Here is a 27,401-nt window from a genome sequence, read left to right as displayed (position 1 = left end):
GCTTTTACAGTTCTATTTCGCAATCCTTATCTTACTGTACGTACTTTTTATAATAACAAGTCTTGCAATTGTGGCAATACATTTCTCTTGTACGAGAAGAAAGACTGTTCAATAAATGTTAATCCTTTATTGACGAACGCCCGTCTCTCTATTCTCTACATATCGTGAAAGTAAACTGCACTAACCTGACTGAGTGAAATACCTGTCTATTGTTTCACACGACCCTAGAGATTGACTCTTGATCTGAGGAGCAAAGTTGTCATGTTGCACGGTTGTTGGAAAGTGCCAGGGAAAGTGTCTGTGCCAGGGAAGCTGATCACTTCCCATGCAGAGAAGAAAGTTTCCAGTGACCTCTGAGCTAGTTGGTAACACACCCAATTAAGTTTAGCATAGTCAGTGGAGGCCTGGAATATCCGCAGTTCCACGTCGATACTACTGTTTATGTTATTCCAATGCGCAGGGCCTAGTGGGAAACTAGGAACTACACTACATGGCGCCCAACGTTTGGTAAGGCGATAAACTAACGCAAGACGTTAGAGTAACTCAGTCGTGCATATTTCACACAGACCCCTTTCTCCCGTAAATACTCCAATAGACGTCTGGAGTGGGTGAAAGGTTAAAATCCGCCCGACCTTAGTAGGAAGAGATTCCTATGTAAAGCGTTTATTCAACGTTGAAGGATACAGTGTTCCAAAATATTGTGCACCTAATCTTTGTCTCCTTGGAGACCTACTCTGCAAACCTTGCATTCTAACAATGCCAGGAGAAAACGGAACCACTGGGGCCGCAGCAGATGCGACTCAGCAAGGTCCCGAACTCACAGTACCGGGTGCAATAATCATCCCGGCACATTTAAGAAAATCTATAACGTTAAAACTTATAGAAAACGGACTGACACCACAAGGTGGTACAGTAATTTTCGTGATAGAGGCTCACGAATATCGGCAGACAGAGGTATTCTATTCATGGATAAACTTTCCAGCGGCAAACGCTACAACAAAAGAGTTTCACTATTACAAAATAGAGGAACCTCCGGAAGAGTACGCTCCTTTCGAGGAGATTGAAATTCCACTTAAATTTCAAGAGCACCTGCTCTGGTTTAATGGCGCCCTAAAACACAATGATCACATTACCAGGCTCGGTCCACTAGGTAGACCAGGAGCAACGTGGCCGGTTCTAGCCAGCTACACACCACATCCGGACATTGTAAAAATGTCAAAGGAAGAGCTGTTAGTACAGCTAAAAACACTAATTAAAATACATAGGCAATTAGTCCAATATGTAATGCGGACTGCAACAGTCCAACCAGCTGTTAATGTGCCACAGCTGACCCCTCATCAGGTAAACACTAATAAAATTACACCACAGAACATACAGTCATGTCTTGGTAAAACACCCATAAAACGGGAACAAATTCCTTTCTGGTTAGCACAGAAAATCACTCAAATAGAGGCAGTATTTCCTGGTACTACCCCTATAGAGAAACACAGAATCTTGACAATCTGCCTTCCTATGGGAATCGCACCACACGTGGAGGACTGCGACACTTGGGGTACAGTCTTTGCTTCCATTTACACAAAAACACACGGTGTTCCGTCTATGGCGGTAATACCAGAAGTGCTAAAACAGATTCAAAATGAATACGGTCCAGAGCCCGCTTTAACTCTAGGTATGAAATTACTGAAAGACTTCAAGCAGGTCTCGGCTATATTATTAGCCAACATAAAAGGAGAAGCAGCATCTGTGGCGATCCGCCAGAAGTTGAAGGAAACAGATATAAAAGATCAGCCATTTGAGCTTGCAAAAATCATAGAAAAATGCTATGAAGAATTAGGTAGAGACAGCTTGGGTGGGAAACCAGTTAAGCCCCAACTGCTCGAAAATCCTGAAAAATTATTTTTTTTAAATAATTTAAACACTCCTAAAAAGAGCTGGGATGGAAATAAACAATCCACTCCCAAGGAAAAAGTTTTCCAGTCCAGAGGAAGGTCTCCTCGACGGAGGGAAAGAACTCCGACTCGAGAACGCCAGTCTCCCCAGCGGGAGCCCTTTGAGAAAAGATATAACCTTAGAAATAGGGATAAACTGAAAAAACCTGATAGATATCAAAGTATTGATACACGTCCCTCTCGATCTTTTCCACAGAATTCGGAAAGAAGAGGACGGTCAGACCCAGGAGAGCACACCAAGTCCAAAGACAAGGAACCTGCTCAAAATAAGAAATCACAGTTTCAGAAAAAGAAGGTAGCCAGTATTAGAGTAATCAACCATGCCGAGAATACTGAGGACACAGTTGAAAAACGGGGAGTGGGCATTGACAATGTTGGACAGTGCAGCAGAAATCAGTATAGCGCGCAAGATCTTGATGAGTCATCTGGAGACAGTGGACACAAATGAATTCATTCAGGTTGAAACTGCCGACACCAGACTTAGCGAGCCCCATAAAATATACGAAATTACATTGCGTATAGAGGGTGATAAGACTAGGAAAATAAAGGGTCTATTTTGGGATAAGCTCTCAAAAGGCTACGATATTCTGTTAGCTGAAAAAGATTGGCCCCCAGAGTTTGTCAGGGAGTGCCCTCGTGGCGAAGAAGTGATTATGCCTGCCTTCTCGAATCACATTCCGATTCACAAAAAATATACATATGCAAGGAAATGGGCGGTAGCCCAGGCACCTGCATTATATAAAAATCATGTAGGATGGGATGAGGACTCACCTCCTCACAAAATCCAGTTAAAAAGTGAACCAACTGCCCAAAGGCAGTATCCCATTAAGCAAGAAGCTAAAAAACAAGTCAGGGAGATCTTAGATCAACTTGAATACCAGGGGGTGATTGAAACATGCACCTCTCTAATGAACAATCCTTTGTTTCCTGTCTCCAAGCCAGACAATTCATATAGTCTAGTTTTGGACTACAGACACCTTAATACATGTTGCAAAACTTTTGCAGTACAAAACTCGCATAGTGCAGCCCTAATGAATAACATAGTTAGGAAAAAATATAAAACGACATTAGACCTATCTAATGGTTTCTTTTGTCAAAACATTGCACCAGAAAGCAGATATTTGACCGCTTCCTCTGCATTTGGGTCGCAGAAAAAATTCTGTCGACTCCCACAGGGGTTCAAGAACAGCCTAGGACTATTCTCAGCTAGGGTAACAGAGTTACTACAAATCTATGATGATGAGGCATTATCTTACGTAGATGATATCTATCTCACAGACGACGACTTGGATACTCACTTGAAAAGAGTGAACACCATTATACTTGGGTTCGCACCAGAGGGTTACAAATTCAACTTTAAAAAGTCCCGAATTGCCCATCTGACAGTACTATTTTTAGGGTACGAATTATCAAGTGAAGGGAAAAGCCTAGCGGACAACTTCTTAGAGAAGTGCGCTGTACTCCAAGCTCCAAAAACGCTGAAGAATTTACAATCCATACTAGGTTTTCTGAATTTCGGAAGAACTTACATCCTAAATTACGCAGAGAGGGTTAAACCTCTCTACGAACTAATAAAACCTGATTTTAAACAAATCAATTGGACTCAAAAACACACAGAAATTTTGAGATCACTGCAAACAGACATGTTAGCAAAAACAAAATTAGATACACGTGACAATACACGCGATCTTGTAATCCGAGTCATCCCAGGAAGATGCGGATTCACGTACCTGACCTCCAATGAGGGGGAAAAGGTACCAATTTCAGTTAAATCTCACTTGTACACACAAGCAGAAAAAACATTCAGTCACACAGAAAGAACTGTGAAAGCAGTGCAAATCGCATTAGCAAATGAACGAGAACTAGCACACGGCAAACGGATTAATATCCTTACAGCAGAATCCGCCTTCGAGGCGCTATTCAGCCCAGCAAACCTGCCTACAGTGTCACTGGATCCGAAATGGATACAGTGTGTAGATTCTCTAGGAGCGGAAGATGTGAAATACTATTTCGCCCCGCAATTTGAAGAACTGAATGATTTAGAATATGAAGAAGAATATCCTCTGCCAATCGAACTTCTGCCTCTCCCACAGTACGCCTGTATAATCTATACAGATAATTTTGTACAGCATTTCAACGTAGAGAGCAAATCCTACAATACAGCATGTGCGATTATTAAAGGTCGTTGGCTGTGCGGTAAATTCAGACCGAAAGTAACAAAAACTGAATCTGTAAGAACTGTTCGGTTCAGAGAACTGAAATCAGATCTTTAAAGATGGCGCTCGAAAATGCAGAACGTGAATTCCCGACACTTATAGTGTGCGATTCTCATTTTTGCGTCAACTCTTACAACAATAAGCTGCAGAGTTGGATTGAAAACGACTACAAAGATGACACAGGTGCCACAATAAAGCATAAATTGCTCTGGAAACAGGTAGCTCTTTTACACAAAGAACTACAAAAGACTCATGTGATTCACGCACAGAGTCTTCAACGTGATGGTGTTCACGTTGCAGGGAATTCATTGGCTAATACAGACACAGCGGAAGCAACTAAACCGGCTTCCGTAGCCACAAAAAAGCGTACAGAAAAATACATAGACGGGGAAACCATGCTGGCAGTAAAAACGACCGTAAAAGGCGACTGTGCAGCACTACCCGTGAACTATCCACTCAATTATGCATACGTAATCGATGCAAACTCCGTTCCTTTTGCTCGAATCCCTGGAGTGGGGGACAGAGTAATTCCAAACAGGAGCAGGAGGGGCTTCCTCTTACTGGAAGCACACATGGGGTTGGGTCTGAGACACCAAACAATTAAGGTTTCTCTGAAAGAATGACAATCAGAGTACTGGTGGCCAGGAATGAGCATAGATATCCAATGTTTTGCTCAAAATTGTGAAGACTGCAACAGAGATCGCAGTAATAAACAGGCCAGTGTAGTTTCAGGATCCCTGCTAGACAGCATAAGGCGGTCTATCTGCGCAATCAAAGAAGAGAAGCGCGTCCCATTGTACACAGTTAAGGCTAAACACACTTAAAAAATGAGGCCTCCAGCGCTCGGCTGACGCTAGAACGGTTATAAAAGATTTGCGAGTCCATATCGGCACATACGCAATTACCACGTTCCATTCTGACCAGGGTCCTGCTTTCAGCTCTCGAGCTTATAAGGAGGCCATGGCTAGCATGGGAATTGGGTTGCGGTATTCTTGTCCGTCGCACCCCGAAGGGAATAGTGTGGTAGAAAGAAAAAACCGGGACATAAAGCGATCTATAACAGCGAAGGTATTAGGTTCAGGCGCTGGGTGGGTCAAACATTTTAATAAGTGTCCAGACTAGTCTTAATAACATGCCAAGAAATTCTCTAAAAGGTTTCAGCCCATACGAACTATTGTTCGGAATTAGAATGAACATTCAGGACCTCGATAGTCAAATGTCAGTGGTACAAGAAAAAACAACAGTCTTTGACATCAAAGATCGTTTGGCTGTTTTACAGCAATTGAATGAAACAAGAAAATCCTTAAGCAACATAAAGTTAAAGCAACAGCCAACTACCACTGACGAGGCACCACGAGCAACAGCCCCAGCAAGGCCTGTCTGGATTCCAAAGATTGGGGATCTAGTCAGAGAAAAGATTGCGGTTAAGAAGGAATTTGGGCCTTCTTACAGAAAAGCAGTACCTGTCTTGGCAGTCACCGGAACAAGATCAGTAGTACTACCGCCCCTTGCTGGTAAAAAGGAGAACAGAGTCGTGTCCATCGACCTGGTAAAACCACAAGCATGTGGCCTATAATCAACAGTAGGCCCAGTGGACTCCCAAGAAACAACAGAATACCAAACTTGCAACAATCCAAGAGGTTCAAACTGAAAGACTAATCACATTTGATCAGCCTGCAGTGCACGGTGAAGGACTATGCAATAATGCCATGGAACTCGTGCCTCTTGAAACACAGATTGAAACAGTTTGTCAAGAAACAACACCAGTCTACACTAATGTGGCATCAGAAAGTGCTACGGAGACACAGATTGAAAGAACAATCCCATCAATTGACAGAACTGCCTCTGGTTATTTCATCAACTTCGACAACTTCTCTGAAGATCAAAACGACCCCGAAGTGATGCCAGAAACAAAAAAGACTTTTAAAGAAAAAGCAACAGAACTCTTTCATCAACTAAAAGAAATCTACCTTATTTCACCGTGGTTAGAGTTCTGGTTCGGTCTAGGTGTGTTTTTCCTCCTGCTTTGGCTCATCATGGTACTGTGTTTGGGAAAATTCATTGAGGGAAAATATATTACAATGGACACAGCAAGTCAGAACATCAACCTAGTCCTGAAACCACACAGATCATCCCATGTGAAGAAAAGAGAACTGTCAACAGTAAATGTCACAGCAATTCCAATACCTGGTGGGGTAGTATGGGAGAAAACAGACTATGAGATATATGGTCCGGTCGAAATCCTGAAGTATCTAAAGGTTTCCTTAAGTGACTTTGTAAAACCTAGTACATTCTCTGATGATTGGGACTTTAACAGTATTAATGACATGATGTCTGATTTAGTAATGTCAGCTAGATTCACAGATCATGATTATTTACAAGGTTCATCTAGTTATGAGCAGTTATTCTGTTACAATCAATCAATCAATCAGTGACACTTATAGAGCGCGCTACATACCCGTAGGGTCTCAAGGCGCTGGAGGGGGCGGGGGGGGGGTGCCGCTACTGCTCGAACAGCCAGGTCTTCAGCTTCTTCCTGAAGGAGAGGTGGTCTTGGGTCAGGCGCAGGTCGGTCGGGAGGGAGTTCCAGGTCTTGGCGGCCAGGTAGGAGAAGGACCTTCCTCCTGTAGTCGCTCTTCGGATGCGGGGGACGGCGGCGAGGGCGTGGTTGGCTGATCGGAGGTGGCGTTTGGGAGCGTAGAAGTTGACTCTGCTGTTGAGGTAGCTCGGGCCTTGGTCGTGTAGGGCTTTGTGTGCGTGGGTGAGGAGGCGGAAGGTGATTCTCTTGTTGACGGGGAGCCAGTGAAGGTCTCTCAGATGTCCGGAGATGTGGCTGGTTCGTGGGATGTCGAGGATGAGTCTGGCTGAGGCGTTTTGGATCCGCTGGAGTCTCTTCTGGAGCTTGGCGGTGGTACCGGCGTAGAGGGCGTTGCCGTAGTCCAGTCGGCTGGTGACGAGGGCCTGGGTGACGGTCTTCCTGGTCTCTGTGGGGATCCACCAGAAGATCTTCCGTAGCATGCGTAGGATGTTGAAGCACGCCGAGGAGACGTTGTTGACTTGCCTGGTCATGGAGAGGGAGGAGTCCAGGATGAAGCCCAGGTTTCGTGCATGGTCTGTCGGTTTGGGTGCGGTGCCCAGGGCGGGAGGCCACCAGGAGTCGTCCCAGGCGGAGGGAGAGGAGCCCAGGATGAGGACCTCCGTCTTGCCCGAGTTCAGTTTCAGGCGGCTGGTCGTCATCCACTCGGCTACCTCTTTCATCCCTTCGTGCAGGTTGGCTCTGGCGGCGGCGGGGTCGTTGGTCAGGGAGAGGATCAGCTGGGTGTCGTCGGCGTAGGAGATTATGCTGAGGTTGTGTTTGCGTACGATGGCCGCGAGGGGGCTCATGTAGACGTTGAAGAGGGTGGGGCTCAGAGATGATCCTTGGGGGACGCCGCAGATGACTTCGGAGGCCTCTGACTTGTACGGTGGTAGGCGGACTCTCTGTGTTCTTCCGTCGAGGAAGGAGATGATCCATTCCAGCGCCTTGTCCTGGATTCCGATGTTGCTGAGGCGCCGTACTAGGGTGCGGTGGCAGACCGTGTCGAATGCCGCGGAGAGGTCTAGGAGGATGAGGGCCGTTGTTTCTCCATTGTCCATCAGGGCTCGGATGTCATCGGTGGCGGCGATGAGGGCGGTCTCGGTGCTGTGTTTGGCTCGGAAGCCGGACTGTGAGGGGTCGAGGGATCCGTTCGTCTCGAGGAAGGCGGCCATCTGCTTGTTGACGGTCTTCTCGATGACTTTGGCTGGAAACGGGAGAAGCGAGATGGGGCGGTAATTCTTGAGGTCGGTGGGGTCCGCTGTTGGTTTCTTGAGTAGAGCGCTGAGTTCGGCGTGTTTCCAGCTCTCAGGGAAGATGGTGGTGTCGAAGGAAGTGTTGATGATGTCTCGCAGGTGGGGTGCGATGACAGCGTCGGCCTTGTTGAAGACGTGGTGAGGGCAGGGGTCGGTCGGTGATCCGGAGTGGATGGAGTTCATCGTGCGGATGGTGTCTTCGGTGCTGATCGGGGTCCAGGCGTGGAGGGTGGTGGTGGGGGGTGGTTGTTCGGTCATGGTGTGCGTTGGTTGGTTGTTGAAGCTGCTGTGTATGTCCGTGATCTTGTTGTGGAAGTATGAAGCGAGGGAGTTGCAGAGGTCTTGCGATGGGGTGACGTCGTTGTTTCCTGCGCTGGGGTTGGAAAGCTCTTTCACGATGTTGAAGAGTTCCTTGCAGTTGTGTGCGTTGTTGTCCAACCGGTCCTTGAATGCTGTTTTCTTGGCGGCGCGGATCAGCTGGTGGTGTTTCCGGGTGGCAAGTTTGTAGGAGGTCCTGTTGTCCGGTGTCGGTTCCCTTTTCCAGACTTTCTCGAGGGCTCGGCAGTTCTTCTTGGAGCTCTTGAGTTCGTCGGTGAACCATGGGGCCTTCTTGCTGCCGGGTCTGCTAGGCGGGGTCCTCAGCGGGGCGAGTTCGTCCGCGCAGTTGCTGATCCACTTCGTGAGGTTGTCGGCGGCCTGGGTGGGGTTCGCTGAGCTGGCAGGAGGGTGCTGGCTCAGGGAGGTGGCGAGCTGGTCTGCTGTGATCTTGTTCCAGCTTCTGCGGGCGGCCTGTTGCTGGTGATGGTGGGTCGTCGTTCTCTTGAAGGTGAAGTGGACGCAGCTGTGGTCCGTCCATTGAAGCTCTGTGGCGTGGCTGAAGTCGATGTCTGTGCTGGATGAGAAGACGGCGTCGAGTGTGTGTCCGGCGAGGTGGGTGGGGGTGGACACCAGTTGCTTGAGTCCCAGGTTGGCGAGGTTGTCGAGCAGGGTGCTGGTGTTGCGGTCGTTGTTGTTCTCCAGATGGAAGTTGAGGTCTCCCAGGAGGATGTAGTCAGCGGAGGGGAGGGCATGCGGGCTGACGAAGTCGGCGATGTCCTCGCTGAATTGCGTGCGTGGTCCAGGGGGTCGGTAGATCAGGGTGCCTCTGAGGGTGGTGTTCGGGTTGGTGTGGATCTGGAAATGCAGGTGTTCGGCGCTGGTCAGGGTGTTGTCGGTGCTGGTCGTGAGACGGATGGTGTTCCTGTGGATGATGGCGATGCCTCCTCCCATCTGGTTGGCGTTTCGGTCCCTCCGGACGATCTTGTAGCCCTCTGGGATAGCGATGGCGATGTCGGGAGCTGAAGAGGCGTTCATCCAGGTCTCCGTGAGGAAGGCAACGTCAGGGGCTGTGGCGTCTAGGAGGTTCCAGAGTTCGATGGCGTGTCTGTGGATGGAGCGGGTGTTGAGCAGGATGCACTTGAGGTGGGTGCTGCTGGTGTTCGACTTGGCGGGTGCTGGTGCGGGGCTGGTCCGGATGCAGGAGAACTTGCAGGCGTGGCAGCTGAAAGGTCTGTGGGTACGTCTTGGAGTGGCTTGATGGCATTCTGGGAGTCGGCCGGTGTTGAGAGCGATGAGGGTGGCGGCGGAGTACGTCAGGCGGGTCGGTCGGGGTCTTCGGGGGCCAGGGGTCCTGGCACTGGTCGCGATCCGGTCGCGGACGGGCGCAGACGGGCTTACCTTTGGCGTGCCTTCGGCGCACAATCGGCGAGCCCGCTGCGCGTGACCGCTGCGCGTTCGCACGGTCGCCATTTAAGGCGAAGTGCGCGGGTGGGCGGAGCAGCTGGGAGGCGGGAGCGGGGAGGGTTACAGAAGAGAAAAAAGGGGCGGGGACAAGCGGCGGTGGCGGGAAGGGAGGGCGGAGGGCGGCGAAGTAGGCGGACAACAAGGAAGGAAGCAAGAACACGGGGAAAATACAAATTAAACCAAAACAGGCACAAATAAACGTAAAAACAAGGGCAAAAACAGAGAAAAACGAAGCAGGCACAAATTAACGTCAAAACAAAGGGCAAAAACAACCGCAGCGGCGGCAGCCGGCAATCGGCAAACGAGGCAGCAGCGAGGCAGAGGGCAGGCAAGGGGCACACGCAGCAGCTGGTGGCCGTGCGGCGCGGGGGTGTCCCACAAGTGGGTCACACTCACCTGCGTCGCACGGTCGCCATTTAAGGCCAAGTGCGTGGGTGGGCGGAGCAGCTGGGAGGCGGGAGCGGGGAGGGTTACAGAAGAGAAAAAAGGGGCGGGGACAAGCGGCGGTGGCGGGAAGGGAGGGCGGAGGGCGGCGAGGTAGGCGGACAACAAGGAAGGAAGCAAGAACACGGGGAAAATACAAATTAAACCAAAACAGGCACAAATAAACGTAAAAACAAGGGCAAAAACAGAGAAAAACGAAACAGGCACAAATTAACGTCAAAACAAAGGTCAAAAACAACCGCAGCGGCGGCAGCCGGCAACCGGCAAACGAGGCAGCAGCGAGGCAGAGGGCAGGCAAGGGGCACACGCAGCAGCTGGTGGCCGTGCGGCGCGGGGGTGTCCCACAAGTGGGTCACACTCACCTGCGTCGCACGGTCGCCATTTAAGGCCAAGTGCGCGGGTGGGCGGAGCAGCTGGGAGGCGGGAGCGGGGAGGGTTACAGATGAGAAAAAAGGGGCGGGGACAAGCGGCGGTGGCGGGAAGGGAGGGCCGAGGGCGGCGAGGTAGGCGGACAACAAGAAAGGAAGCAAGAACACGGGGAAAATACAAATTAAACCAAAACAGGCACAAATAAACGTAAAAACAAGGGCAAAACAGAGAAAAACGAAGCAGGCACAAATTAACGTCAAAACAAAGGGCAAACACAACCGCAGCGGCGGCAGCCGGCAACCGGCAAACGAGGCAGCAGCGAGGCAGAGGGCAGGCAAGGGGCACACGCAGCAGCTGGTGGCCGTGCGGCGCGGGGGTGTCCCACAAGTGGGTAAAACTCGCCTGCGTCGCACGGTCGCCATTTAAGGCCAAGTGCGCGGGTGGGCGGAGCAGCTGGGAGGCGGGAGCGGGGAGGGTTACAGAAGAGAAAAAAGGGGCGGGGACAAGCGGCGGTGGCGGGAAGGGAGGGCGGAGGGCGGCGAGGTAGGCGGACAACAAGGAAGGAAGCAAGAACACGGGGAAAATACAAATTAAACCAAAACAGGCACAAATAAACGTAAAAACAAGGGCAAAAACACTTGCATAAATCTGCACAGCCTAGAAATGTTTTTATGTATAATCAATGGGAACATTGTGCTACACCACCTAAAAGCAGTTCTAAAGCATTTTTTGAGAAATTCAAATACTTCTCAGGGTTTAACACCAGTGATGCAGAAACGTTTTATTACAAACTGTTAGATAAAACAGGAATGAAAACAATGCTGACAAATTCTAAATTGATATATTCAGAAGCATTTTATGATAAAATGATGACATTTGGTTTTGATTATTGGAAAAATAATATTGAAACAAAAACAATTTGGGGTACAAAAGATTTGCAGGTGCAAGGCATTGAAGCACTATTTAGAACCTGCATGATACCAGAACAAATGTTGTTTTTAAATGACACAATACACCAAACATCTTGTCTTGGCCTAGCTAAGATCAAAGACCTTAAAACACCGTCTATTCCAAAGCCAATACCTGAAAATGCAACTGCAGATATTGAGTTAGACGTATCACAAATTTTACATTTTAACAGAACACATCCTGATTGGAATAAGTGGTTAATCTGGCCTACTGACACAAACAGCTGTCAAGATAGATTCCTGAATAAAACACAGGGGTTAAAAATGACCAGATTAGACCCGAGATACTCCCAGAGACAACATCCAGGGATAATAACAACATACAGTGTAGGAAAACTCTGCCTTGAATGGCTAACATCATCCACACTGGCTGAAATTAAGCAACACTTGTCTTTACTAAAAGATGGTGCTGATTTGCGCGATTTCATTCTTGGACCACGCAAACAGCGTCAGAAGCATTTCATAGCGACCAGTATCTATGCTGCGTACAACGAGGCTTGGAAAGTCAAACAAATTGAAACAGCTGAAAAAATACGAGAAATTGATCGTATTAATTTGGAAAAATCACTTTCTGTAGTAGACAATGGGTTAATGACTCTGTCTTCCAGAATATATTCGTTGGACAATATTGTATCCTCTGCCTTTGATGTGATAGACAGAGACTTGCTAATGTTACAACATGGCCAGTCGCAATTACGTTCTATTTATAGAATTAGGCTGGACGCTGCAAAATCTTCGTTCAGGCTATGTGCCTTGGCGTTTAATCAACACAACGTCATTATTTTCCATTTTTAACCTTACTGATAAACAGATCAGTTTGGCACAGAAAGGAGCAGACTATACAATCCTGAGCATCGAAAAACTTGAGAGATTGCCATTGACAATGTCAGAGAGTCCTGTCATTGAATGGATAATACACGGAATTATCACAATTCCGATAACAACTTTCCGATTTAAAAAGTGCCTTGAGTACATACCTGCTGGCCAGTATGAACAATTGGGTAAAGGATATGTAAAATCTGAATGGAAATTACCATACACACATTCTTGCTACAGTGACAGCGACAAAAATGTATTTCTTAGTGGTGCCAACTGTAAACATTCACTAAGCGGTATACTTTTGTGTCAGGGTATTAATTTACACGGAGCATGTGATGGAAATTCTAACAACCTTTCATGCCACCAGCTAGTCACACCTGCAACTCAGATAGAGCCCTTCTTTATGCAACTTGCAAACGGGAGTTACATTCTTAGAACGGATCACAGATGCTGTGGCCTTGTGCCAGGGAAAAGTTATCTAGTAAGAGTAACATCCATGGTCAAATGCTGTATGCAAGCATTGTTCCCGAGTGGGCCTGCAGACACAGTGACTCCCATCTGGCCTCGTCTGAATCTTTATTCTATACGAATTGATACTTTAAGCAAAATGAAATCTGTACTTTTACAGACAACAGTGCCTATAACGTCATCAAAAGAGACGTATGATCTTCTAGTTACAAGGACAGCTACTGAAGTTCATGACCTTTTATCAACAAATTGCCCCGTGCATTTCGTAGGAATGCTCAGCCAACTCCTTAACATGTCTAGTGCCACAAGCATCCCAGGCATATTTAAGACAGTCTTTACGGGACTGCTAACACCTTTTCAGGCAATTTTGGGAATCATTCCTAATTTTGTTCACTCTGTTTTTGGCGGCATACCATTAATTTTGGGACTTGTAGCAGGGATTTTATTTTTGACCCTCCTGCTTCGTTATGGCAAGCCGAAACTCAGACATAGCTCCCATGGGAATGGAAGAGACAATCCTAGCAATGCGCTACCGGGACAGGATAACTAACGTCCTTGGATTGGCCAGGCTGAGAGATCTAAACATGACCTGGTTCCTTTCATTCAGACCTATATGGCAGAACTGTATCTTACCGGTACTTTGATGTATGCTATGCGGAGATGAGTGCGTGTTGGACATCTGTCTTTCACTTCCATCAGCAGTACCAATGGACGTCGATACTTTGCTCAGTCCGATAACGGCTCACGCATTGTGTTGTCCCCAGCGGCTACCAATCCTGATGACGGCATTCGTTGAGACTCCTGTACTACGACTAGGTGGTAACAGTGGAGCAAGTGACAAAAGCAGCATCACCCAGATACGACCTTCTGTGAGCATTGCTGATCCTGCCTATGATGACAGCAATCATTCTCACACCTGCCAAGTTACAGCACTATCGAATTTGGTTGAACTGTCACCTGATTTTGTAGACCAATTCTTTGAGAGCCTGTCTGCTACGATGTTCTCACCCGTACAGAAACAATAACTTTTGAGAAGCTTTCAGACACACAGCGTTCCCATGAACTCTGAATTCGGCCTTCAGTTTTGATCAACAAAAACTGCTAAAAGCGTTGGAACTCTATTTTTCCCCGTTCAAGCATTAATTCTTTTGATTTGGACATTTTTTAATATTCACCTTTTTTTGGCACGAACAATTCTTTGCTTAACGTAAAAACTATTCTTAGAGAACAGAAGCTTCAAACTTCTATTTCTACACACATCTAGAGACATAACAAACTTACATCAGCCTCTAGCACATGTTATTGCAATGCATTTATATGTGATTATTTATCTCGCCCTTCTTCTGTCAGAGATACTTCATGTGTAATTCTTTTTGCATAATCGTTCATTGATTTCTATGCTTCAAAAACGTACAGTACCTAAATTTCACGTATTACAAATACGCCTATTTCAAATGCATTTATGTATTTTGGGGTGGGCAATGTTACACATGCATCTAATTGCTCTAGTTTTTTTTTTTTTTTTTTAATTTTTGAAAACCTTTATTGTGCATAAGGAAGAATAACAAATACGGGCCTACAACCATCCGGCCGGCCATGAACAATCAGTTAGCACAATAGCATACGATGCGGCGACACAGTACTGTAGCAGAAACGCAAACATTTAGAGGAAGAAAGACTAAAGGATATCGCAGCACCGTGTCACAGGATGAATGTAGGTTAAATTTTAAAGTTTTTTGTATGCAACTATTGAAGACAGGCCGTAGTGTTCCGTACCGATAAATGAAAATTAAGAACAAAGTCCATGCAGGTGGGACATGACGGTAGCAACTATATCAAGCAAGTCGAAGATCGATAATCAAGTCCCCGCCAGGCAGGATGGTTACACAATAAGTACGCTACAAAGCAGCACCTATGACCCAGTCACAGTACCACTGCCAATGCAAAAAGAAAAGACGAGAACCCTGCCTTGGGTTACAAAGGCCCTCACAAAAGGGTCCAACAAATGTAAGTAGAGGGGTGATTAGCCTAGGGGTTGACACAACACTACACAATCACATGGACAAATCAAGGATAAACAGAACAATTCATATTTGAAAATATATATCTTTTTTTATTATTTTTAAGGATATCAACAATATAAATATAAAGTTTCTTTTGCCACATGTACAAAATAAATCACCAATAAAATAGACATAAATAAGCAAGCAATATAATTAAGAGGATTCTCTCCTGCCCAGTATCAGCCACACTACACACATTCTAACTCATTCACTTCAATCTTTACCCACTCATTCCTGTTTGATTTTGTTTATCATTCAAACTTCATCCATTCATCTATTTATCTAATCCTGGCGAATACAACATAAAGATGGTTTCACGTGTTGTATGGGTCGGAGTGTTTCAGTCCAGGGGGATGGTTTTGACTACAAGTCCTGATGTAAGGAGGACAATAGTCATTTTCCTGGGGACATAAGCCGACGCGCGTTTCGGTGAACCGCCAATGGGGCCACACCTTCGTCAGGGCAAGGTGCAGTATACTGGGGGGGGGCACAGGAAAGTGAACACAATCTGAAAAATAGAGAGCGAAAACAGATTTCATTTCACTTATACAGATTTCATTTCACTTATATCTACACAGTTATTTTAAAACAAATTAATTTTTTACATTTTAATATACAGTAAATCATGTGGTTCCATATTTTTAGCCATAAATAAATCAATTAGATCTGAGAGATTGGATTTTAATCAACTAATAGAATTTAGAGCAACGCTTCTACATTTGGCCAGTGGTTGCCGTGCCATGTTAAACCCTCTAGAGACACTCCCTAGGAAAGATTCCCTATCAAGTGGAATCTATAAAGGCATCTTGATAGCCTTAGTCAAATGGACCGTGGAGCACATTTTATCCCACCACACATTCTTTAATATTAGGCCAGTATTTAAAGAAAAACCTTTTGTTTAGGTATCCACCACATTCACCCAATTCATAGCACAAACCAGAACTATTTTCTATTGTACACACATGATCCTATAGGTGAGGACAGAGCCTAGTTCTCAAAGTGCAACTAGATCAGCTAGTCACTATCACTTCTTTCTCTCTTAGTCTTATTACCTGTATAACCGTCCTATTCAACCAAGTGTGAGATATCAGGACAACGTTGGAGATAATTTCAAGTGGAAAAGGGCTTCAGGTAGATTTAGATTCTGTAAGGAAGACAAAGTAATATCGTTTATAGATTCCACTTGAAAAACCAAATACAGCAGGGGAAAAGGCGAAAGTTCCAATGAAAAAGTCTGCAGGGGGACCAGGAGTAGAATAGTCAGCAGTCCCACCTCCATCAGAAGCAGCGATTGTGGTGAAACAGTAGCCGAGTGCGGGAACAATGTATCCCCGGCAGAGTCGGTATGCGACCGTCTGTAAACACCAAGCGTGGCAGGGCGAAACATAGTCTCACTGTAAACACTCGGCAGAACCTTAGCCTTAACAGGAGCCCTCAAGGGAGCGATCTGTCCATGCAGGAAGCAGTCTCTCCGAATCTGCGCCAGGTCCAGGGCGGTGTCGTCGAGCTTGTCGCAAAGCTCCTGGGAGTCTCGCCGCAGTGTCACCCGTAGTTCACGTAGGGCAAGCAGGACATCTCCGTAGGTCGGGGTAGGCAGTGTGCCCCCCCCGCCCCCATTGTCGGAACATGCAGGCAAGTCAATCCCCGGTGCGGCCGTGGCAGCACAAGTAAGGGGCAATGGCGGACGGTCTTCCCCGTCCCGCAGGTCAGCAGGGACTTCCATGGTGCCCACCAGTCAGGCACAGAAACAGGGGGGGTGCGATATAATCCAGCAGTCGTTCCGTCCGCCGCGAGTTGCTATGCAGCGGCGTCAGCGAGGTGCCCACCACAACAGAACCAGGCGGCTAAGGCGAACGGGCAGGCAGCAATGTGTGGGCGAGTCCCGCAATGGATCCGAGTCGTCCCCTCTCGACTCGTAACAGTGGAGCCGGAGCGCCGTGCAATCGTCCCAGCAGTCGCGTGGCAAGCGCGATGTACAACACTCCACGGCCCCGGGACACTGATATCACCGTTCCAGGGAGAGCAGCCCCTTCCAGAATGCGGGCGCTCCTCAGGCAGGTTGCTCGTCGTCACTCCACCGAGGTCCGGCGTTAGGCGGCGAGGAGCACTGGGGCAATGGCGTCGGGACCGGCACCAGGGTATCTCAGCCTTCCGGACGAGCCGAGAGTCCGGACAAGCATGGGCGAGATCAGCACGTCGTCCTCGTCTGAGCAGCCGATGAGGCAGGCAGGATAGTTCGACGGGGCACAAGGACTGGCGGAGCCGGGAGCTCACACGTCCGCTCCGGTCGCCATCTTGGCTCCTCCCCCTAATTGCTCTAGTTTTAGTAATTTGATGGACATGAAAATGTGGAGTGGGTGTTGCGTGTTTATCTAGGTTCCTGATCGATACTGTAACCTTATGCCCCTATTCGGCTATAAATCCATTTATTCCCTATATTGGCATAACCGTTCAAGTGCGATATTCAGAAAGTCATCTCTGGCCTCACACGAACAGAGCCACATTCCAGAATAGTTCTTTGCCACTTCCTTTGCAACCAATTAGTGCAATGACAGAGCAGAAGTCACTATCTGATATTCCTAGATTAACACTCCGAGTTCTTCAACAAGATAAATACTCAGCAAACCTGGAAATCCCCGCTTGCTGTGTTTTGATTAGTAATGGAACTCTAATGAGCAACTGATAGCTATCACTTCCTAGTGACATCTTTAATTGACGTCTTATGTCCAGCAAACTTAAGTCAAACCCGGCACCTGTCAGGTATAAATATTACCAATGTTGCCTTAAGCAAATGCTGTGTTGCTGAGCCTGTGGCCCGTAGCCTGTGCTGCAGCCTGCTACCCTGTTGCCAGCTGATGCTGCTGCCCCGCTGCTGTTGGTGAAGCTACTGATACCATTATCGCTGCTAAAGCGCGAACGATGGTGTGGTGAGCTTAGGAGCTGAACAGCCGTCCCTCTGCGAAGAGCCCAGCAGATGCCAAGCTGCCCGCAGACGCTGTCCCCCCTCCTCCTCTCGACGCGCTGAACAGAGCTCCAGCGTTTCTGGTCTGCCCTCGCGGGTGACTGGGATATCGAGTTTCCCCCTGAAGGAAATACCAGACTTCCATAATTCGTTTCAGAGGTATGGTGTTGACTAAACCCTTAGACGAGAATTCTTGAAGCAAACCTTGGCAAAACCAACTTAACTTAAAGCTACTTACTTACTCCCCTTCCACGTGTTAGGCTTAGGTCAGGCACACTGGGGTAGGCGTAGTTAGAAGCACCAGTTGAGTATGTTAGCCTAATGTATATATGAATGTATATATGTTTTATTACTTTTGAACCATTGTATGGCTAAGAAACCATATCAATGCTTTTACAGTTCTATTTCGCAATCCTTATCTTACTGTACGTACTTTTTCTAATAACAAGTCTTGCAATTGTGGCAATACATTTCTCTTGTACGAGAAGAAAGACTGTTCAATAAATGTTAATCCTTTATTGACGAACGCCCGTCTCTCTATTCTCTACATATCGTGAAAGTAAACTGCACTAACCTGACTGAGTGAAATACCTGTCTATTGTTTCACACAACCCTAGAGATTGACTCTTGATCTGAGGAGCAAAGTTGTCATGTTGCACGGTTGTTGGAAAGCTGAATCCCTTCTTGTCTGTGCCAGGGAAGCTGATCACTTCCCATGCAGAGAAGAAAGTTTCCAGTGACCTCTGAGCTAGTTGGTAACACACCCAATTAAGTTTAGCATAGTCAGTGGAGGCCTGGAATATCCGCAGTTCCACGTCGATACTACTGTTTATGTTATTCCAATGCGCAGGGCCTAGTGGGAAAGTAGGAACTACACTACAACTGGATCACTTTTTCCACTTTCAGCAGCTAGACGCCCCCCAAAAAATTATGGCTATGAGTCCTTTGAATATAGCTCTAAATATACTCGCACCTCTCCATAACCTGAAAGCTCTGTGAACTACCATCGACAAATAAAAACCCTTCATTATTGTTAGCTGCCCTCTCCGGATGTATACTCCACGTTTGTTTATTATTTTTTACAGTATCTAAATATGGTTTACTTTGGATACAATTTGTAATCTGACTACAGTATCTCCACCATAGAGTTTCATTGTTCCATAGAAACACAATAAACTTAGTAGACAAACAACAAGAGGTCCATACGTTCTACTCAGTGCCACCCATGGCTCTTGGCGACATTGGACAAAATGGTTACCTTCAAAGCATTCCTAAACCAATAACTCTCCTGGAAACTGGCTGGGTCAATTTGAATATAAAGATTAAAAAAAACATGAAGGCCTGCTCCAGTAGACAGACATAATCTAAAAAACAACTGTCAGCACAGCCAAGAGATCTCACTACTCAAAATGAATCTCAGAAGTAAATGCATAACAAAAGGACTCTAAAAAAGTATCTCAAAATTCTGTGATCTAAATTGCATATCAACTTGAATAAACCACTCTCCAATACGCAGAAAGTGAAGTGGACCAATTCACTGAAAAAGTTGACACTTTCTATCAAAAGCAATCTTTGACCATATCCCTATGACCAGCACTCTGAATCCTTCCTTCAAAATTGTAATTGTAAAATCACTTATATAGCGCATGGCTACCCATAGGCATCAAAACTATTCACTCAAAGCATTGTTCATTCAACTTGCTGTCAATGACATACACCAATGATTTTAATAAAAGCTATCCACATCACCAGCCTTACTAGCAAAACTTTGCCCCCTTAATACATTTATAAATAACCCTCAGCCATTTTCTGCGCCCAAACTGGCCAGAGAGATCATTAATTCATTCACACTCAACAAGAAACACTTCCAACATCAAGCAAATTTCAAGATGCAAGAACTTGATCAATCTGATCTTGTAATCTGCAGGCCTTTATCAAAATACCCATTTCTGAGGGAGCTCAGTAAAAAGACAGCTTTAATTCAGATTGCAAACATCTTCGAAAAAAACGACCTCTTCTTGGACAAATATGAGTTTCTGTGCTGGAAAACGTGCCTTATCTGTGTTAATTGGAATTTGTGATGACCTTAAAAACACCGTAGATACTAACAGTCTTTCTGCTATCCTCCAAACTCAACCTTTCACTAGCTTTTGATACTTTTAATCGATAATCAACTGCTACTGTAGAGACTATCTACCACACACAAATTCTGGGCACTGCCCTTAATTGTATTAAGTTCACCCTTGCAGACAAAAGTTGTCAGGGTTCCTCCTTTCTCCTATCCGCCAGTCATTTAGAGTTCAACTTTCAATATTCTACATGTCAGGCTAATCAACGTTCTGGCCCCTGAAGATGTGCTATATATAATCAATGTTTATTACTCCAGGTCCGAACAAGGGGCTTTAGGTAGTTCTAAACTCAATTGAAGATGCAGTTCTAACAACAATGGTTGGCATTGACGGATCCTCTCGGGCCCCTGTTGTGAAATGATTTGAATCTCACAGAAAACACGAATTCATGCAAATCATAGGCTTCACTTCAGCCAACAATCTTCCAACCATGCGTGACAAATGGAATCAAAACTCACTTGTTTTTGTTTCAATTTTTTTTATTTGGTTTTCACATTTCCACACAATGAGTACATCAACAATAGAGGCCATTGCATTTAACAAGCATGTAGATCTTTGACTATTAGTCAACGGGAAATCACCGGAACAATAGATAGATAAAACCCTTACGCATGTTTTTACATTTCGGATACCACATACTAGTTGCCGTAGGATTGATCTCATATGCGACCTGAAGTAGGGTGAAAAGATCCGTATGAGTCCTGGGCTGCGTACAGCAGAAATTGAGTAAAAGTCTTGCATATGTCTCTAGTGCGACCTCACGTGGTTCTCTATCGCTGAGCTTTAAGGATTCATATTTTCAATAAGATATCGTCGATTTCTAGATCTTCAGTGTGAGGAGGAAACCATTAACTGTGGGGGTAAACTGGTGGTGAACTGGGCGTTCCCGGTGCAGAGCAACTGGTGGGTGGTAGTCTGGTGTGAGTATAATGCGCAACACTATATCGGGTCCCGGAGCAATGACCGTGGGAATCAAACTGTATGTATTCTCTCGGGATCGGTGCCCTCTCCGCTACATTGCCTGTCTCATGTGTCCCTGTCTGGGCTTATGTTCTCACCTCCCTGCAACTGACGGGAGAGCTGTGCAGACCCTGAATGGGATGGTGTTGTTGAGGGTGGTTGTGTGGTTTCATGCGTGAAGCTGTGCATCAGTTCGCCCATTCTAGGGAGATGGGCTGCTTTCGTGTTCCTCTCACTTCTTCCTCCCGCAGCCCTTCCTCCTCCGCTGCGCCCCACTTCTTCATGGCCCCTATCCAAGCTGCGACTGGGGGCCCTACCGGGGCCCTCCAGTGCATGGCTATACCTCCTTTTTGCTAAGAGAATGGCTAAGGAAACAAAGCTCTACTGCACCTTCTCGGTTTTACGCCTGCGGAACATACCGAGGGCACTCACCTCCCATGAGGAGAGGGTCGGGTTGTTCGTTATCTCCCAGAGTGTATGGAGAACCTGGTCCCAGCAGTTGTGAATGATCAGACAGTCCCAGAACATGTGTTTAAAGTCTGCTGCGGGGTGATGGCATCTAGGGCAGGCAAAGTGTGTGTCTGGATAGAAGCATTGGAGACGCTTTGGAGTGAGATATGCCCTATAGAGAATGTTGAATTGGGTGTTCCTGAAGCGTGCGTTTCTGGAGATTTTTTGGGTGTATTCTAGGGCTTTCTCCCATTCTTTATCGTTGAATACGCAACCTATTTCATCCTCCCATGTACGTCGTAGTGTGTCTAGTGGGCGAAGGGTCAGTTCCCTAACCGCTTTGTACAACCAAGTCACTAAATGTCGCCCACCCGCATATGAAGTATAGTATGTATTACAGGGTGTGTCAAGGGTTCTCCTGCCTGTGGATCCCAAAAACGGCAGCTGTCGTTCATGAGCTGCCGATGTAGAAGGAACTTCCCAGGAGGCAGGTCATACAGTTCTGTCAAGCAGGTGTATGTCATTAACTGGCCATCTTCATACAGGGATTCCATTTCTGTGATGGAGGAGTCAGTCCATACTTGTAAGGCACGGGTTGTGTAATATTTATCATTCTGTAGGGGTTTCCCTTTGGACATGCAGTGTATCTTCAGCATACAGGAGCGTGCTATTAACAACTGTAGAGGGGTAGGTGCGGAGGGGTTTGGTGCCCAGAAGTAGCAGTCTACGTATGGCTGGAAGGGGGATCCGTCCCTGCTCTATAATTGTCTCCCCAGTGTATCGTTCTGCTGTCCAGTATGACAGCCATTGGAGTTGTGCCGCCAAGAAGTATGCTTCAAAGGATGGGGCGCCTAGCCCTCCTTGTGTTGTGGGCAGGAAAAGCTTGCTTAACGCCACCCTATTCCTTCCCCCACCCCAGATCAAAGAAGTCAGGATCGTGTCCAGCTCCTTGAAGAAGGAGCGTGGCGGTATCACCAGGAGGTTGGTGAATTGATAGAGGAGCCTAGGGACCATGATCATTTTGCAAGGGCGACTCGACCAATGGGGGCCAGAGGTAGTGTCTTCCAGAAATTTACTGAATCGCGCAGTCCGGCCACTACCTTGCAGTGATTTCCCTCGTACAGATCATTGGGGGAATTAAACAGTTGTACCCCAAGGTATCGCGGCGCCGTGGCGCTCCAGGTGAGTGTGTGAGCTCCTATCGCTATGTCTCGCGGGGGCAGAGGCGGGCTTAAAGGGAATATCGTGGACTTTGCCCAATTAACCTTAAGGCCTGATGCCAACGGAAAGTCATTCAGTGCCGACCAAATGGGGGTGAGGTCGTTATTGATATCTCTAACATAGATCAGGAGGTCGTCGGCATATAGGGACACACAATGTATTGTATCCGCCAGTGGTATACCCCACGCAGCACCATCCTGCCGCAGCCGTAATGCCAGGGGTTCTACCGCTTAGGCGAAAAGGAGGGGGATAGGGGGCATCCCTGCCTTGTACCTCTTTCTACTGGGAAGGGGCCGGAGATGTATTTGCCTATTCTTACTCTGGATGTGAGGCTCTTGTAGGGAAGCTTCGTGTATTCTATTAGTGTGGGGCCCACTCGAATCCTACGAAGCACAGCAAATCGGTACGGCCATAATAGAGTGTCGAAAGCTTTTTCATGGTCCAAAATCAGGCACGCCACATTCGGGAAGTTCACCGGTGCTTTGTCTTGTATGTGGAATAGCCGGCGTATGTTAAGCGAGGTGTTTCGCCTCGGTATGAAACCGTTCTAGTGCGGGTGTACCAGCGGCGCTAGGATCTGAGTGTATCGGTCCGCTAGCAACTTCCCTAATAGATTACAGTCTGCATTTAGCAGCGTTATTGGCCTGTAAGAGGCCAGGAGGATGGGATCTCTATGTGGTTTGGGGAACGTCACTATAATGGATTCCCGAAGTGAGCCTGGAGTTCCTTGCTGCGTAGGGCTTTGTCTTACATGTCGACTGTCTTGGGGACGAGGTGAGTAGAGAATGTGCTGTAATATTCTAGCGGAAAGCCGCCCATTCCCGGGGCTTCATTACGTGCTAATTCTCTGATGGCGTGGTTAATCTCTGGGGCTTTGATCTTGGTCTCCAGCTCTTTTCGGTCGGCTCGTGATATATGTGGAATCTGTAACGGTCTGAGGAACTGAGAGATTTCTCGGTAATTCGTTTGTGTGGGAGCCTTGTAAATACTGGAGTAGTACTCGTAGAATATGCGTAGGATCTCTATTTGCGAGTATCTGGGGGTCCCTGTACTGTCCAGTAGTACCGTGACCGGTTTAATAGCTGTGTCTTGCCTGGCTAGCATCAAAACTTACTTGTTTACCCTGAAAGTGCTTTGGCTTTTGTAAAGTGTGAGATAATATTGTATAGATGCTATAAAGTACAATGTTCTTCTTGTGGTATACTTTATGTTCTAGGTTTTTCCACCAAACCCAATGCTTCCGTTATAAATCAGTTAAACATGTTTGCTACTGTTTCTGTAGGGAAAGCCTCCTCATATAGGGATCATGTTTCTGAATGCTAGGTGTCACTGTAGAGTTAGTACCAGGAACCACACCTTGATCAGTCGGAGCAAGTCTCAAATTCAGAAAGACAGTCTCTGAAGGTCAGTTAAAGTGTGGAGTATTTGAGACTTAGGCCCTTAGACTGCCGACTGTTGTCACGGCGACAAACGGTCGGCAGTCTGACTGTCCAATTACAGATAGGGCCACCGTGCAGGCAGTCAGAAAGTGCTCTTTAACACTGTGGCTTGTGCTGCAGCCCAGGAAAAGGGCCACAGCAAAAGCCACAGTGTTAAAGAGCACTTTGTGCACATCCATACACTGTGTGCCATGCATTATGTGGTGCATGGCATATGGTGCGTGGGGCACTACTTGTGGCCCAAGAGGGATAGGGGTCATGTTTGGGTCGCCCAAAGTCCCTTTTCGACATCCTTTTCTTTTCATGCCAGTCTTCCCAACATGAAAAGTCTGTCGGAAAAGGAAATCGTAATCCCGACAGCGGTGCCTGCCTCGGCACCGCCTCTTGTCGGGACTACGATTCCGACCGCTGCTTCTTCAGGATTTGAGATCCTGGTGGAGGCAGCGGTCTTCCCAAGACTACTGACAGGTCGACCGCATGCATCGAGAGGCGGCGGTCGGACAGCCACCAACAGCCTGTCGGTAGTGGTCCACCTGACATCGTAATCCAGGCCGTACGCTTCTCTTGAAAGCCCTCTTTCAGAGAAACACATCTGACATTGTAGAGAATGTTTTCTAAAGAAATCAAATAGATACAAAACTACCCAAATTTAAAGTCTCATTGTCCCGTGACAGTGTATTGGAACTGGGCCAATGGCTTGCTAATTGGGACCAGCAGTCAGTAAGGATATTGCCATACTGAAATAAAGTGCTATGCTTGCCAACAATCCAAATATTAATATAGGCTTTCTAGCACGTCAATTAATACAGGTGATACCACAGAATCATTTATACACCAACCAAACTGTACTGCTTTTGTGTGCTAGATTCCTAAACCTGATAGAATTGTGGAAATTTTGAAAATGAGGGCTGCAACATGGTTAAAGTATTGCTGCAGCACAACTGAAACCTGCAATTATACTACTTTACACTAAAACACGTTGTGAGCCGTCTATATTCTACAACATAGAAATCTTAATTTCACCTTAATGCTTTCATTTCAGGAATTATGTAGTGAGCCGAAGACTGCTGCAGAATTCTACAGAGATTGGCGGCGATGCCTGAAAGATGGGGTGGAGAGATATCAGTACTTGCTGCAACTTGGGGCTGCAACCATAGGCCGCATCTTCCATGCTGACCTTGCATTTGGTCTCCTTGGTGAGATGGTCACCACATTGGCTGAGAATGTTCAAAGCACAGACTATGCTGCAGTGTTTCAGATTCTGCAGCGCCTGAGTAAAACCTGCCGCTTCAGCCTCAACCTAGACTTTTTAAGTACAGCAGAGAGGGAGAGCTGCCGGAAATTGTTTCTAAAGCTAAAAGACAGGGAACACATTACCTGCATCCCAGCCAGCGGGGATACTGACCAGCAAGAAGAGGTAAATGGAAGGAAGGGGTTCTTCCAGGAAACTGACCAGAGCAGCAGTGTAGATGATCAAGAACTTGGGGAACTCATGGCTACCTACAAAGTCATATAACAGTTTAAAAATCTGGAATTTTGTTCATGAAACCATCTCACTGCCCATCTCTGTGATCTATGGGTGGGGAATATAACTGTACAGTGGGTGCTACCCTGGACATGGATTATGTCATTTCGATTGGACTCTTGTGCTGACCTTGTGGCACACCCCACCAGAGTTGGGATGCAGCGGAGTAACCCCATTTATACTGCACTGTCTATTGATACCCGCCAATATCTGAATCACTAGAGTATTCGAAGTTTGCCTTTCTTGGAAGGCACTCCTATGACATCATTAATTGAATATGTTGAAATATAATTGGAATTCTGATCTAGATGGACAAGTACAGCCTTGTCAGTTCAGCCCTTGTGTTTGAACATGAGTGCCATAATAAGATTGACGCCACACCTGTCTATAGTGACCACAGGTGTCTTTGACGTTAAGAACATGAAACCAATTCTTACAGAAAAAATATGACCATGCCCACTGGTTTTCCTAAAAATTTGACCCACTGTGTTGCAGATTCACAAAACCGTGTTGAAGTATGCACATATTATGGATTTCCCCTTATGGTTTAAGTAGGTTTGCTTCTTTTAAGGATTTGCACAAAAACTCCAATATTTCAATGCGTAGGCTTGCTGTCCTACACTTGTGGATTGTTGCACTAGCCTTCTCTGGAAAACACCCATCTTCCCATTCCTAACCATAAACCTATTACTGTGTCAAATCACCAATAGTGGCAGATTCCCTGGCTTAAATTCAATTTGTGATATTAAATGCCCCGATATCTTGATTTATCAAAATAAAATCTGCTATGTTGAATTTTCTGTTCAACAAATTTGAACTTGGGTGCCCAGAATATATTTTAAATTCCACCCTTTGAGCCTGATGAATACATTCTGGAAATAATATCTGTTACTTTCTTTAGAATTGATTTCCCTCTAATTTCTTCAAACCTTTCTATCCTGCCTCTGTGTTAAGCCTGTACTAAAGCTTTTTAAAATTGATGAGTTGTGGCACTCAACCTTTTATTCTGTATTTGTTTTTTACTGACAAATAAACACTGTTTGCTTTACATTTCCCAGTAGTTGCAGATTTGGAAATGCATAGAGTGCTAGCCTTCCTATAATTTTTTTCTCTTTAGAAAAGTCTACTGATTGATTATTTCTGCAGCTTTGCTCGAAATGTAAAGTTTTAAGACAATCTCAGTAGTAGCCCTAATTTACCTGAGCACATTCATTCCTATGACACCTCCATGAGATAGTGTGCTTCAGGTGGAAAAATGCTGTGTGCAATGGTTGGTGACGGTGCGTATGAAGTCCACTGAGGAAGCGGCCCATGTCTTAAGCATAGTTAGATTCTGTGATGGTGTTTGTTGCAGGAAAAGTTAAATACGGAAGAAAAATGTACATCAGTTGAAGTAATGCAGTTGTATTGTCACTTCCTTTTCACTTGAAGTCGCTGATCTCCGCTTCTTCAATCATGCACAATATGCAGGTTTTTAGGTAACAACAAGGACTTCCTCATCCCACTTCCTTATCACAGTCCTACTTCATTGAGGTGTCCCGCACTCTGCACACAAATACCCAAGAAGCCCATGCCTCCTGGATGCCATACAAAAAGGAGTATTACCCAACAACATTTCTAGTGTATTTGTCTCATCAAGGAGAATGGTGCCCCAGACACTCTCTTAAAAAATCATTTTTTTCTCTTGTTTGTTAGACACTTTGAAGACCACGTTTGTAGGTTTGAGTGAATTTCGTTGACCTCAAGTGGTATTGGAATTTTATGGTCTAGATTGGTGTATGTAAGCCTACATAACCTCTGCAGGGT

The 27,401-nt window shown here is 46.3% G+C and overlaps 1 protein-coding gene across 2 annotated transcripts in view; it reads left to right on the top strand.

The window, feature by feature from the left end:
* DNAAF19 (dynein axonemal assembly factor 19) overlaps positions 1-26,643 on the top strand; it is a 54,468-nt gene extending 27,825 nt beyond the window's left edge. For both annotated transcript variants that reach the window (XM_086923879.1, XM_086923881.1), the window contains exon 4: positions 25,113-26,643. In XM_086923879.1, coding sequence (XP_086780005.1) covers positions 25,113-25,586 — 474 coding nt within the window. In that variant the 3' untranslated portion in view covers positions 25,587-26,643. The remainder of the gene's footprint in view (positions 1-25,112) is intronic.
* Positions 26,644-27,401: the final 758 nt, after the last annotated feature.

This window comes from Lissotriton vulgaris, chromosome 5, assembly GCF_964263255.1.
Source record: "Lissotriton vulgaris chromosome 5, aLisVul1.2, whole genome shotgun sequence".
Taxonomy (NCBI): domain Eukaryota; kingdom Metazoa; phylum Chordata; class Amphibia; order Caudata; family Salamandridae; genus Lissotriton; species Lissotriton vulgaris.
The sequence above is the reverse complement of the archived record's forward strand: the minus strand, read 5'-3'. Positions and strand labels throughout refer to the sequence as shown.